At 39.2% G+C, this 13,097-nt stretch overlaps 1 protein-coding gene across 1 annotated transcript in view; it reads left to right on the top strand.

The window, feature by feature from the left end:
* The window catches only part of PDE5A (phosphodiesterase 5A), a 216,728-nt gene that overhangs the window by 78,721 nt on the left and 124,910 nt on the right, over positions 1 to 13,097 (top strand). The window contains exon 3 of the mRNA XM_089684312.1: positions 2,773 to 2,862. Coding sequence (XP_089540438.1) covers positions 2,773 to 2,862 — 90 coding nt within the window. The remainder of the gene's footprint in view (positions 1 to 2,772; positions 2,863 to 13,097) is intronic.

Below are 13,097 nucleotides of genomic sequence, written 5' to 3'. Positions count from 1 at the left end.
TCATGTAGGTTTTTGTGTCTGAAATTCAGCTTTAAGGGCTCCACTCTGGGACTGGTTCAGTGAACTGCAGTTTTTCAACTACCCTCCTCTTTCTTCACCTGGTAAAATAGTGTACCTCATCGGAATTTTTTTTTAATATATGAATGGCAGTTATCCTTATGTTTTATGTATATTTAATTTTTAGGAACCTTGTTATTAGGATAATTTTTACTCATGATTAGGTAACTAGGTATTATTATGAATTAATTAATTTTGAATACTTATACACAGTGAAAGGAAAATGGCAACAAAGGAGGGTACACTGGAGGAGGAAATGGACAAGACAGAAGGGTATGCCAGAGAAACAGGAAAATAGCAGTACAAGAGGGAACACTGGAGGAGAAGAGGGACCGTACAGGAGGGAAATTTGGAAGAGAAGGAAAGGAGTAGTGCAGGATGGAATACTGAAAGAGAGGGACAGAGCAGGAGGAAACATTGGAGGAGAGGGGCAGTATGGGAGAAGAGTGGGGTGGGGGAACACTACAGGAGTAGGAGAGGGACAGTAAAGGAGGAACATTGGTGGTAGAGAAGAAGGGCAGTACAGGAGGAAACAATGGAGGGGAAGAAGAGGGGCTGTGCAGGAGGGAAAACTGGAGGGGGAGGAGATGGACAGTTCCAGGGGGCACTAGAGGAGGAGGAAAGGGGCCATACAGAAGGGAACACAGGATAACGAGAGGAACAGTATAGAACTCTGCAGGAGGAGTAGAAAGTAGAGGAGTAATTTGTAGATGAGCAAAAGAGGCAGTATAGGCTGGGACCTAAATGGAATAAAGTGAGAATCAATAGGTCAATTAATGACAATGCAGCAGTAGTCGAGGGGAGATGTGATGTTCAAATATACATTCCAGAAACTGGCAAAAACAGAGTAGAGAGGTATACTTTGCCATCCTCACTTTGAGTGCTGAAGGGTTTTTTCTCACCCTGTTCAGCAGTTGATGATAGCACCGTCACAAGTAGGGAGATAGGCAGTAGAAATAAAATATGTAAAGGTGAGGGACAGTATAGGGAGTACACTGGAGAAAGAGGAAATTGGCAGTACAGGAGGGTACACTGGAGGAGGAGGAAATTGGCAGTACAGGAGGGTACACTGGAGGAGGAAGAAATTGGCAGTACAGGAGAGTACACTGGAGAAAGAGGAAATTGGCAGTACAGGAGCGTACACTGGAGGAGGAGGAAATTGGCAGTACAGGAGGGTACACTGGAGGAGGAAGAAATTGGCAGTACAGGAGGGTACACTGGAGGAGGAGGAAATTGGCAGTACAGGAGGGTACACTGGAGGAGGAAGAAATTGGCAGTGCAGGAGGGTACACTGGAGAAAGAGGAAATTGGCAGTACAGGAGGGTACACTGGAGGAGGAAGAAATTGGCAGTACAGGAGGGTACACTGGAGGAGGAGGAAATTGGCAGTACAGGAGGGTACACTGGAGGAGGAAGAAATTGGCAGTACAGGAGGTTACACTGAAGAAGGAGGAAATTGGCAGTACAGGAGGTTACACTGAAGAAGGAGGAAATTGGCAGTACAGGAGGGTACACTGGAGGAGGAGGAAATTGGCAGTACAGGAGGGTACACTGGAGGAGGAGGAAATTGGCAGTACAGGAGGGTACACTGAAGAAGGAGGAAATTGGCAGTACAGGAGGGTACACTGGAGGAGGAGGAAATTGGTAGTACAGAAGGGTATACTGGAGGAGGAGGAAAGGAACAGTACAGTATAACACAACATTCAAATATACATTACAGACATTGGCAAAAACAAAGTAGAGAGGAATACTTTGGCATGTTCACTTTGAGTGCCACAGGGTTTTGTATCACTGTTCAGCATTTGATGATAGAAGTCTAAATGACATGGCCAGTAGAAAGAAAATCTTTATAGGCTCATATGAAAATTAGACAGTGAAACTAGAATAGCTACAATTTCTGGGGAAATTGTGTGAAGTGTTCTTGCCTCCACCAGTAGTCTACAACTGGAGTGGTCGCAGTTTAGAAATTGCCCTTCAAATTTGAGGTGGCTAGAGTGGAGTTTCAATAAATGTCAATGGGCAGCGTGAGTTGCAAACAAATGGTCATATTGTGAAAACTATCAGGACTATGGCTTAGCCGTGGACATTTTTTGTGTAGGAGGGCTTGAAAATGAGGGAGTGATGGCAGTTTAGAAATCATGTCCTGATTTTTCAACTCACACTCTAACTTTTGCCAGCTCCCACTCTAGTTTTGAACATTCCGCCATTCATTCCTGTGGGACCAATTTCACCACAAAAACGCCGATATTTCGTGAACCATTCGGCAAAACGTTCCACAAAGTAATACCACACCAATCGGGAACAATCCGCACGTTTCGGTATATTACTGTCTATGTAGTGTAAAAACTGTGGGAGGAGTTAGGGTGGTAAATTTGGCTATAATAATAAGAATATATATGTGAGATAACAGTAAGTGGTCTTGCCATGCAAGAACACTTAATAAGCAACAATAAGCAAGCAAAATATGAAAGCCAAGTTAAAAGACTTTTATGCAGCTGTTACAATAAGAACTGAGAATGCATAGTCCCTGAAAAAGAATTCTAATTTCCCTTTAAGTTTGCTTGTTTGTTTAGCACATGTTCATTGTGATAGCAAAGTCTGCCCTTTGCTGCTGCTGTATTTCTAGGTTGGAATGTCCATCGTCAAATCAGATTATTATGTAGAAAAATCATCTGTAATCTTTTATCTAATTAGACAATGTCGTTTGCCTTTTCAGGATTCCAGATTCAATGCGGAAGTCGACCAAATTACTGGGTACAAAACACAAAGTATTCTTTGTATGCCAATAAAGAACCACAGAGAAGAGGTAAGCTGTGCAATTTTCCCCTAAATATTTCTACTTCCTGAGTTTAAAGGTTAACAAGGGCAGTGTTTTTATAACCGTATATAAAGACTGCCTTTCAGCTACAAGAAGACTGTAGAATTTTGTGAACTGTTTAAACCTTGCATTTCCAGAAATCTATGTTCATTTTCAATACCTTTTTTTAAACAATAAGAAGAAACCCACATGAACCCATTGAACTGAAGCCTACAACTGTACCAAGGGTGCAGCTGTCCTGGAGCCTCTGCATTTTGATAGGGCCGTAGCTGCCATTTTTATTCCTCTGTGGCCAACAATTTGCAGCCTCCTCTTTTTTTTAACTGTGTTGTACCTGGAGCTATAGGCTGCATCCCATCCACAGGAAAATTTGTGGGAGGTTATATTGCAACATGGGAACAATGGCAGTGCTGGCATAATGTGATGATGTCACACTGTGCAATTGTGTTCCTTCTTGGGATAGACAAGACAAGATAAACTCCTGAAGTACTTAATGCCATTCTTGTTTGATAAGTGATTTGCTGATATGTGGAACATTTTGAATATGTAATATAATGCACAGCAATTGGCGTTTCAAGTGTTGTGGGGCTAAGTTCAGGGATGATGTACAATGTGCAATAAACTATAGAAACCACACAGATCTGACATTTACTGCTCTGACTACGGTAAACGGAGATATGATTGCTTACTATAAATTACTGCCAGCTGGTATACTGTCAATTTTCAGATTACACAAATAATAAAAAAAAATATAAGCAGAGGACATTTTCAATGAAAAAAATGCATGTCAAAACATTTGGTGCATCAAAAGAATTAGCTAATTCTGTGCAAACCTTGACTTTTCCTGTTTTGATTAAACTTGGCTTCACATTCCTGCTTGCTAACCATCTCTATTAGTAAAGGAGACTAGATATGTGCAGAACAAAAAACATTGTTTCATTTCGAATTGATTCGTTAAGTTACCAATTTTATTTAGTGTATTCATTTTTGACCGGATTCACATTTTTCCAATGGATTCGAAGTATTTTGAATTGAAAATATTGAATCAATCCAAATTCATTGTGAAGAATAGTTGGTTCTATTCTATTCAAAATTCAGGTTTCAGAAGACGGCTATATTTATTCTATTCTATTCTTCTCTATTCTATTTCATTCTTTTCTTTTCTATTCTGTTCTATTAGTTTCTATTCTGTTCTAATATTTCCTATTCTATTCCTTTATTTTCTATTCCATTCTGTTCTTTTATTTTCTATTTTTCTGTTTTACACTATTCTTTACTGTTTTATTTCAGTCTATTCTTTTTTAGATTCAAATTTCTGAAGACAGCTCTTTTCATTCTATTCTATTTTAAATTTGAATTTCAGAAGATGGCTATATTCATTCTATTCTATTCTTTTCCATTCTATTCTGTTTTATTCTATTCATTTCTATTCTATTTTATTCTGTTCTATTCTTTTCTAAATTTGAATTTCAAAACACGGCTATATTCTTTCTATTTTATTCTCTTCTGTTTAAAATTTGAATTTTGGAAGACGGTTATATTCTTTCTATTCTACTCTATTCATTTATTTTCTATTCTATTATTTTATTTTATGTTCTATTCTGCTTTATTCTACTCTTTTCAAATATTCTGATCCACACAGTCTTTGAAGGATATCAGCAATAGTCAGCAATATGTTTACATTTCAAATTTGTTTTCCAGTTTTGTATTTTAATCTGTTTCGAATTTGGATAATTCGTCCTTTCAGACGAAATTTCGTTTTGTAATTTCGGATGAAATTTTGTTTCATTATTTGGGATTCATTTAAATTCATTACTGTCGTAATTTGGAAATTCGGATACATCTAAATCTCCGCATAATGAACATTTTGTCTGAATTTTGATTCAGAACAAAACAAACTGCACACTTATAAAGGAGATCCCGTCATCATTAGGGAGGCTTGGGAGGTTGGAGAAGGTATGGACAAGCTTAACCTTTATAGGATAGTTGCAAATATATTTAGCTGTCTGTAGTATTTATAAAATCATCAGAATTCCAGTACTTCAACATTAAATCTGAAATACAAACCACACTTATACTGTAATTACAGGCATACCTTGGTTTACAAATGTAATTTGTTCTGCAGGACTTTTTATATAGCGCAAAATTCATAACTGAAACGCCGTTTCCCATAGGAATGCATTGAAAACCAAGTAATCCGTTCCTGAGGTCAGAAAAAAGTAAACGCTACTAAAATACTGCATGAGTTATTTTATCAAATCATGCGGTATTTTAGTAGTGACAACCATGTGTAAGAATTAATTAAATTAAAGAAATAAATAAAAGGACCCGAAGACCCAAAAGATGGATGGGAGGGTGGACCCCACGCTTTTTTTTTATTTATTATGGTGCTGGTTTTTAAATGTAATTACCGCTTTTATTTTTCTTCACTATAGCTCAGAAATTCAGCTGTCACTTTCACCCCAGCTAAAAGAGAAAGTTTCTTTTTAGTTTGTTTCCCCAAGTTAAAAGAAACAAAGCTTCCTTTAACTCCGTGGAAAGTGACAGCTCTGTGAGCTATAGTGAAGAAAAAAAAAGCCGGCAATTGCATTTAAAAATTGGTACCAACATACACTTTGTATTGCCAAAAAAAAATTAGTAAAAAAGTAGTAAACCGAGGGATTATTTCCAAAGGATTTTCATTCGTAAACCGAAAATTACGTTAACCAAGGCATTCGTAAACCGAGGTACACAAGTACTTGTAATCTACAATGTAAGGTGCTAATAGACATATAATTGTGTCTTAAAACCATGGATAACTTGTATGATTTTACACTTGTTGTGATTACTGCAGCTGATCTCGGACACTGGAAACACTGTTCTCACACATACCTCATGCATATAGCACTGGGATTAAGATGGATTATAACTTTTCCTACTTGGCAAAGGCTAGATGTGACATATATAGATTTTATGGTTCCAAGATTATAAATCTTGTGGATTGTGTAGCTCCCAGAAGGTAAATGGTATAAACATGAATGGGGCCTTGGATAAGATCTGAGGGGTATAGCTTAAATATTCATATTGTTTGTAAAGAGGCCAAGAAAATATACTTTTAGCAAAACAGTTTCAACAAGCCAATGATTTTGGGGATTCTAGGGGGTCACCTAAAACCATGCAAAGGATCCAGAGAATAAATATATTTAATTAAAAACAAAAAAATGTAATGATCAGTTGCCATCCATTTGGTGAGTATGTACCTATACAATCTATTCTAAGGTAACTCATAGTAATAATTGTATACTAAATAGACATTGATACACTCAAAATAAAATAGTTATCCTTTACATTTTCCATGAATTGTGTTGTTGTTTTTTATTTAAATTTCACAGTGGTAAAGGTTAAGGCTGAGGGCCAATGGCTTCTGCTGATGCCTCAGTCAATGATGAGGGAGAGTTCCCAGAGAGATGAGGCTCTTGTGCACATCACTGCACATCACTGGATTGCTCCTGCACACAGAAGGTCTTTTACCTTGATGCATAGAATGCATGAAGGTGAAAAAACTTTGAGCATTTACAACCACTTTAAAGTGGAACTTTAGGCAGGCCATAAATTATGCTTTTTTTTTGTGGTTGCAGAATGTATGCTCCCAGCAGAGGAGCGGAGGAGGGCATGGAGAGTCACCACTGCAGGGAGAACACAGTGATTATTGCTAGTGGCTATAGCTGTTGTCAATAATCGCTTGCTAAAAATCTGCATGTTGTTTGTACCCAGGTCGATCGATAGATCGATTTGGGTACAATCAGCCTGCTCATAGATGGACCGAATCTCAGCTGGTCCCTGCTTAACTGGTCGAGATTTGATCCATCTATATTCGGCTTTACTCTCAGTCAACAGGAGCTATTTTTAATCCTTATGCTGCTGGCCTTAGTAAGTATATTGCAATATTTACTATACAGTATGTACTTGTTTTAAACTTTTTTTTTAACATTTCTGCTTCATGGCTTCTGGCCTAGGCCAAAATGATGTCATACTTCCCAGGAGTCTTTATGGGCATTTTCTGAGAGGGGACGGGGTTTTCTAAGCAGCCCTCTTGCTTCTATACCTGACTTAAAGTGGAGCTCCACCCATATTGACATCTCCCTTGGATCACAATGCCCATCCACAGTACAGTGCTAAATGGATATTCTTTTTTTAATTTATAAATACCTTTTTTTAAATTTATTTTGGTACTGGCTGCTTATACGATTACGTAATTAGGTGATTCTCTTGGACTCCAGGGATATCGGCATCATGTATCCCAGGAGTCTTCAGGAAGCCAAATAGTGTATTGCAGGGCTTTATCTTTTCCTTGACTGCACTTTCCTCTGCTCCTTTCAGCGCACTGTGTTGTTTACAGGGTGCTATAACAACAGGGCTGGAACTTCTGCTGCCACCTTCATTAATATAGCAACCTGTTGACAACACTGGGCACTGTCACTGGTGCGCATTCACGGGTTTGGGATGCGCATGCTGGGCAAACCAGCTACACTATATCCCGGAAATCATTGGCCCTGGCTTCAGATGCCCGCACCGAAGATGGCCGCCGCAAGCATTTCATCAGAGGCAAGTAAACAGCAGATGTGGCAAGTAAGCACTTTATGGACAGTGTTTACAATATCCAAATTTAAAAAATCATTTTTTAAACAGCATGGGGATGTTTTGATTGAACTTTTCATTTAAGGAGACTGTAGCTCCTCTTTAAAGGCAGATGGATTCCAGAAAGTAAATGCACCATGGATCATCTGCTCTTACTCACAATGAACATGGCTACAAATGCTAGGGTGTGTTTTTCAAAGTGATTTCTCAGCAAAATAAAACATGGATACATGGGTGGATGCTTTGCTTTGAAAATTAACCGCTTTAAGTCTGCCCTATAGCAGAAACACTGCTACATCGGCGGACTCCCTGTGCAAAATCACATATATATGTGATTTGTGCTCCCGCGGTGACCGGGGACACACACGTGCGCCCGCCGACCCACCGGTGCCGTGATTCGGTGCCTGACTGATTAATCATCAAATTCAGCACAGTGATGTTCAGCCTGGATATGGTGATTCATCCCTGCCCTATCACAGGTCTTCCTGTACCGATGTTTACATTTACACAGGTACAGGAAATGATGAAATCTTCTCTCTCTGGGCACATTTCGTCCCAGAGAGAGAAGAAAGCAGATCCACGTGAGTAAAAGCAGTACACACACACAGTTAAAACACTTTTAGGACACGTTTGACTCCCTGATCGACCCCCAGTTAACCCCTTCACTGCCCTGTCACCAGTGTCATTAGCACAGTGTACAGATTTTTTTACAGATCACTGCATTAGTGCCATGGCGACTTCAGATAGCATTAGCGTCAGTTAGCGTCCCTCCCAGATAGTGTCAGATTTCCTGTCACTACATCAGTCATCACATTTAACCCCTTGATTGCCAGGAACACACTCACATACACAATAAACCTCCATTGCTAGTATAGTGTCTGAATGGATCAATATATTAGATCAGATCAGCACTATACCAGCATTCACATTAGTATAGTGTTCCCAAAAACGCAGTGTTAGCAGGATCAGCCCCAGCAGCTGCCAGCACCTGTGTTTAGCCCCTACGCTTAACCCCCCCCTTCTTCCCCAGCAAGTGCAGTGTCAGTAGTTCACTGTCACTTGATACACTGCACACAAAACCTCAGTGTTCACAGAATCAGACCTGATCTCTGCTAGCACTTGCCGGTAATTTTTTTTGTAGTGGTTCAAGCACTCCCTGGCAGCCAGGTGCTCTTCTTCCCGTGAGGCGCACTAGGTACCCATAAATTTAATGGCCAAAATGTCCAACTAAAGGTACTCTAGTGAAGAGGCCTACAGGATTCTGAGCATGTCAGGTGAGAGCGAAGTGGAAGACTCACTGACAGAATCAGGCTCAAAATGCGAACCTGTAGACAGCAGCGTCACCCTGACAGATAGCTCAGACGATGGAGAAGAGGTCCCTGCTAGGGTCAGGCGTACCCGACCCCGTTCCCAGGTTGCTGAGATGTTACAGTTGCATGATGATTCTCATATGCAGCAGAGTGCCAGTACTAGTGCCGCTCTACCTTTTGGTGAACTGGTGAGCACCAGCGGCCTAGTACATCCTTGTCTTTCACATACTAGCACTGCAGTATCACTTTGTGATGTGGTGGGTCTCATAAGTGTAGTACAAGCTGGTGCGGTGGCTAGCACAAGTAGTATCCCGCAGCCACCAAGATTTCGCACACAGGCCTGTAGAGCCCATATGTCCTTCCAGATCTCTTGCAGATCTCTTTTGTTGCCACCAGTTTTTGGAAAATGAAGAAAGAAAACAAAAACATATTTTTTTTTATTTTTTAAAACCTTGTGAGAAAAAAATGAGATCTGCAAAATACTTGCCTTGCCTCCTATTAAATTCCTTGGGGTGTCTACTTTCCAAAAAGAAGTCATTTAGGCGCTATCCTGGCATTTCAGGACCTCCAAAACTGTGATAGGTAGTGAGGAAGTGAAATGAGGAAGTTACGTACTTTCCGGCTTTCAAAGTGGTTATTGGATTTCAGGCTCCTATATGTGGCTAAGCTCCCAAAAAGTCTCACACAAGTGGTATCCTCATACTTGGTAGAAGTAGCAGGATGTATTTTGGAGTGTAATTCCATATATACCCTTCGCATGTGTGAGCAATATATCATTTAAGTGACAACTTTGTGTAAAAAAAAATAATAATAATAAAAATGTTTTTGTCATTTTTCAAAAACTTGTGAAAAAAAAAAAAAAGTTTATGGACTGAACATGCCGATCAGATAGCATAGGGTGTCTACTTTCCGAAAAGGGGCCATTTGGGGGTATTTGTACTGCTCTGGTATTTTAACACCTCAAGAAATGTGATGGGCAGTTAGAAAGTAAAAGCTGTAAATTCCAATATCTATACTAAAGTTTGTAGATGCTATAACTTTAACACAAACCTATTAATATGCAGTTATTGGGATTTTTTTTTATCAAAGACATGCAAAATACATTTTGGCCTAAATTTATGGCGAATTTGAGTTTATATGATATTTTTTTTAACAGAAATGAAAAAATATTGTTTTATTTTCAAAATTTTCGGGTTTTTTTTTATTTATAGAGAGAAAAAAAACCCCAGAGATGATCAAATGTCACCAAAAGAAAGCTCTATTTGTGTGAAAAAAGGACATAAATTTAATTTATGTACAGTATTGCATGACCGCACAATTGTCAGGTAAACTGTATAGCAAAAAATTGTGTAAATTACAGTGTCTATACCATAGTTTGTAGATGCTATAACTTTCACACAAAGCAATCAATATACACTTATTGGGATTTTTTTTACCAAAGACATGTAGCAGAATACATGTTGGCCTAAATGTTTGACTAACTTTAAGTTTACTATATATTTTTTATAGCAGAAAGGGAAAAAAACATTTTTTTTCAAGATTTTCGATTATTTTTTTGTTTATAGCACAAAAAATAAATAACGCACAGGTGATCAAATACCACCAAAAGAAAGATCTATTTGTGTGAAAAAAAAGACATACATTTTGTTTGGGTACTGTATTGCATGACCGCACAATTACCGCACAATTACCGGTTGAAATAGCGCAGTGCCGAATAGCAAAAAAAGGCCTGGTCAGGAAGGGGGGTAAGTCCTCTGGAGGGCAAGTGGTTAAAATGGTTTGTGGTGCTCAGATACTGTTCTGCTTTAAGACTCCTTGTGTTTACCAACTTATCTTTCATTAGACATGCTGGGGTTTATTTACTAAAGCTGGAGAGTCCAAAATCAGACTCCCTTCTGCATAGAAACCAATCAGCTTCTAACCTCAGCTTGTTCAATGAAGCTTTGGCAATGAAACCTGGAGGCTGATTGGTTTCTATGCAGAAGGGAGTCTGATTTTGGACTCTCCAGCTTTAGTAAATAAACCCCGCTATGTCCGTCCATACCTTCTTTACCTGAAGTCTAGGATCAGGTATTCTAGGTTTAAGGTTTTTTCTTCACTGAAATCAATAGTCTTTCCATTGGATATGGTGAGGGTTATTTCCATGGTTACTAAAGCTGGAGAGTGCAAAATCTGGTGCAACTCTGTATAGACACCAACACAGCTTCCAGGTTTTATCTCTAAAGCTTAACTGAACAACCTGAAGTTAGAAGCTGATTGGCTACCATTCATAGCTGCACCAGATTCTGAGTTAAACATTTTTAATAAATCTCCCCCGGTTTGTCTGTTTGAACCTTCCTATATGGATTTGTTTTTTTTCTGGGACTTGGCCCAGCAAACATTGTTGACCATGATAGCAGTAAGTCTTTTTTTACTCCCACTTGTGTTGTGTTTGGTTCACCACTTTTTGGTGAATGGATTGTTGGACCTTCACATTTGCTGGTTGAGGCCCAACTTCTTTCATGTAGTAGTTTCCCCTAGCTGTGATTAACTATCCTGGTCTGGAGCATCACGTTGATCTTCGATGCCCTCCCCTTGATCATGGCAAGTTCAATATTCTGCTTGTACCCTTCAGATACTCTTTTGTAGAATGATCTCCACATCTGTTGGACCTTGTAGTGGCCGTTTCCCTACCCCTCAGTTGTACTACTTTTTTGCCCCCTGGCAGCTGAGTCTGGGTCACAGGAGTGCAAAAAAAGATGCACTCCTGTGACCCAGAAGAGAAGTGTGGCCAAAAAAAACTTTGGGCATACTGCTCTTTTAAAGAATTCCCGAGTTCTCATTTCACTCAATGGACAATAAAGAAATATAAGATTTCTGCATTTACTGTAAAATATTTTTCTTGAAGTCCATTGATAGACACAGGTCCCACAACTCTGTGTCCTGTGTCGTTTGCACTATGTACTGCTTGCTCACAAAGTTTATACATGATGATTAAGGCTCATTTGCCCTAGTGTTAGCTCTCTGAAGAATGTTTTGTTGATTGCTCCTAAGAGGGCAATTGACAGGATGTGGCACCTGTTTTAACCTCTAAAAATTCTACACCACTGTATCGGAAGGGCATGCATTATTTTTGGTAGTGGCACAAGCACACAGAGCTGATTCAGTGGTGAGGATTTCTTTATCTACCAGTTGTTTCCCCTCTATTCCTGTTCCAGCAGCAAGAAATTGAGAGAGTGTTTCTCCCTAATGGGGACACAGACAGAAATGAAATCCTGGCAGGGATACTGACTTCACTATTTTATCCAAAATTAAAAAGTTTTGGATTAAGAAACAGTGTTTTGCACTTTAATGTAATCCTGTTGTGTAAGAGTAGGCATTGATCAGCAGCCATTTACTTAGCAGCCAAGTTTTCTTATTGATACTCTAGCATAGAGTGCAGTTACATCAAATGTTCAACAGCACGACTGTGCTTACTGGTCTATGTCGGTTATGGTTCAGGCCAACACAAGGCTTGTTGTGGGCTTTTAGGGGTTTTCTACCTCACTGCTGCTTCCAACACCCATCTATTGTAAACATTTCCAACTGTGATTTAATGTTGGAGCAAATGTTATCAGCATATTGAATAAACAACTGTCATATTTTCTACTAATAGTATCTTATATTGAGCTGTCACTTTATGGTTCATGCAACTCTAGACCTCCAAATTCTGTTTATATAATTTCAGGAGCAAATTCAGGCAACAGGATAAAGTTTGTTCTTAGTAATCCTATACATCCAGACAGAGTTCCTTATTTAGTGGCATAGAATTTACTGAAGCCTGTGCTTTTCAATATCCTCACTCTGTTGAGGATCAAGCAAAATGACAACAGGGGTTCCTACTGTGCAGAAGACACTGTTCTTATTTTGTGAACCTCTCATGCCATAATTCCAGTGTCTTCTCTACGTTAACCAAAATTGACATCTCCATGAATTCTAATAAGCCTGTTACAAGGTAGTACAAGTGGTCTGTGCTGCAGGCTTTGCTGTCATTACATCATCCCCTGAAGTGATATTTGTACACATACTGTCTATCCGAACTTGAGACCATATGGTCTCAAAATATGGTGTGAACTGGAAATAGCATTCTTACTATAGGGACCCACTAGGGAACTAAACCTTGCAAATATGACTGTAAACAAGTATCACACGTGTTAAAAGGACATCTAATGTCACAGGATCATACTGCGGTATTTCCAGTAATACAGTGTACTGTTACACATTCAGATGCAGCCAGGGTCCTTTCAATGGTAAAACAAGACAGAAAGAAAGGCAAAA

Source organism: Staurois parvus, unplaced genomic scaffold, assembly GCF_062004578.1.
Source record: "Staurois parvus isolate SC_StPar_1 unplaced genomic scaffold, SC_StPar_1.0 ptg000344l, whole genome shotgun sequence".
Taxonomy (NCBI): Eukaryota; Metazoa; Chordata; class Amphibia; order Anura; family Ranidae; genus Staurois; species Staurois parvus.
The sequence above is the reverse complement of the archived record's forward strand: the minus strand, read 5'-3'. Positions and strand labels throughout refer to the sequence as shown.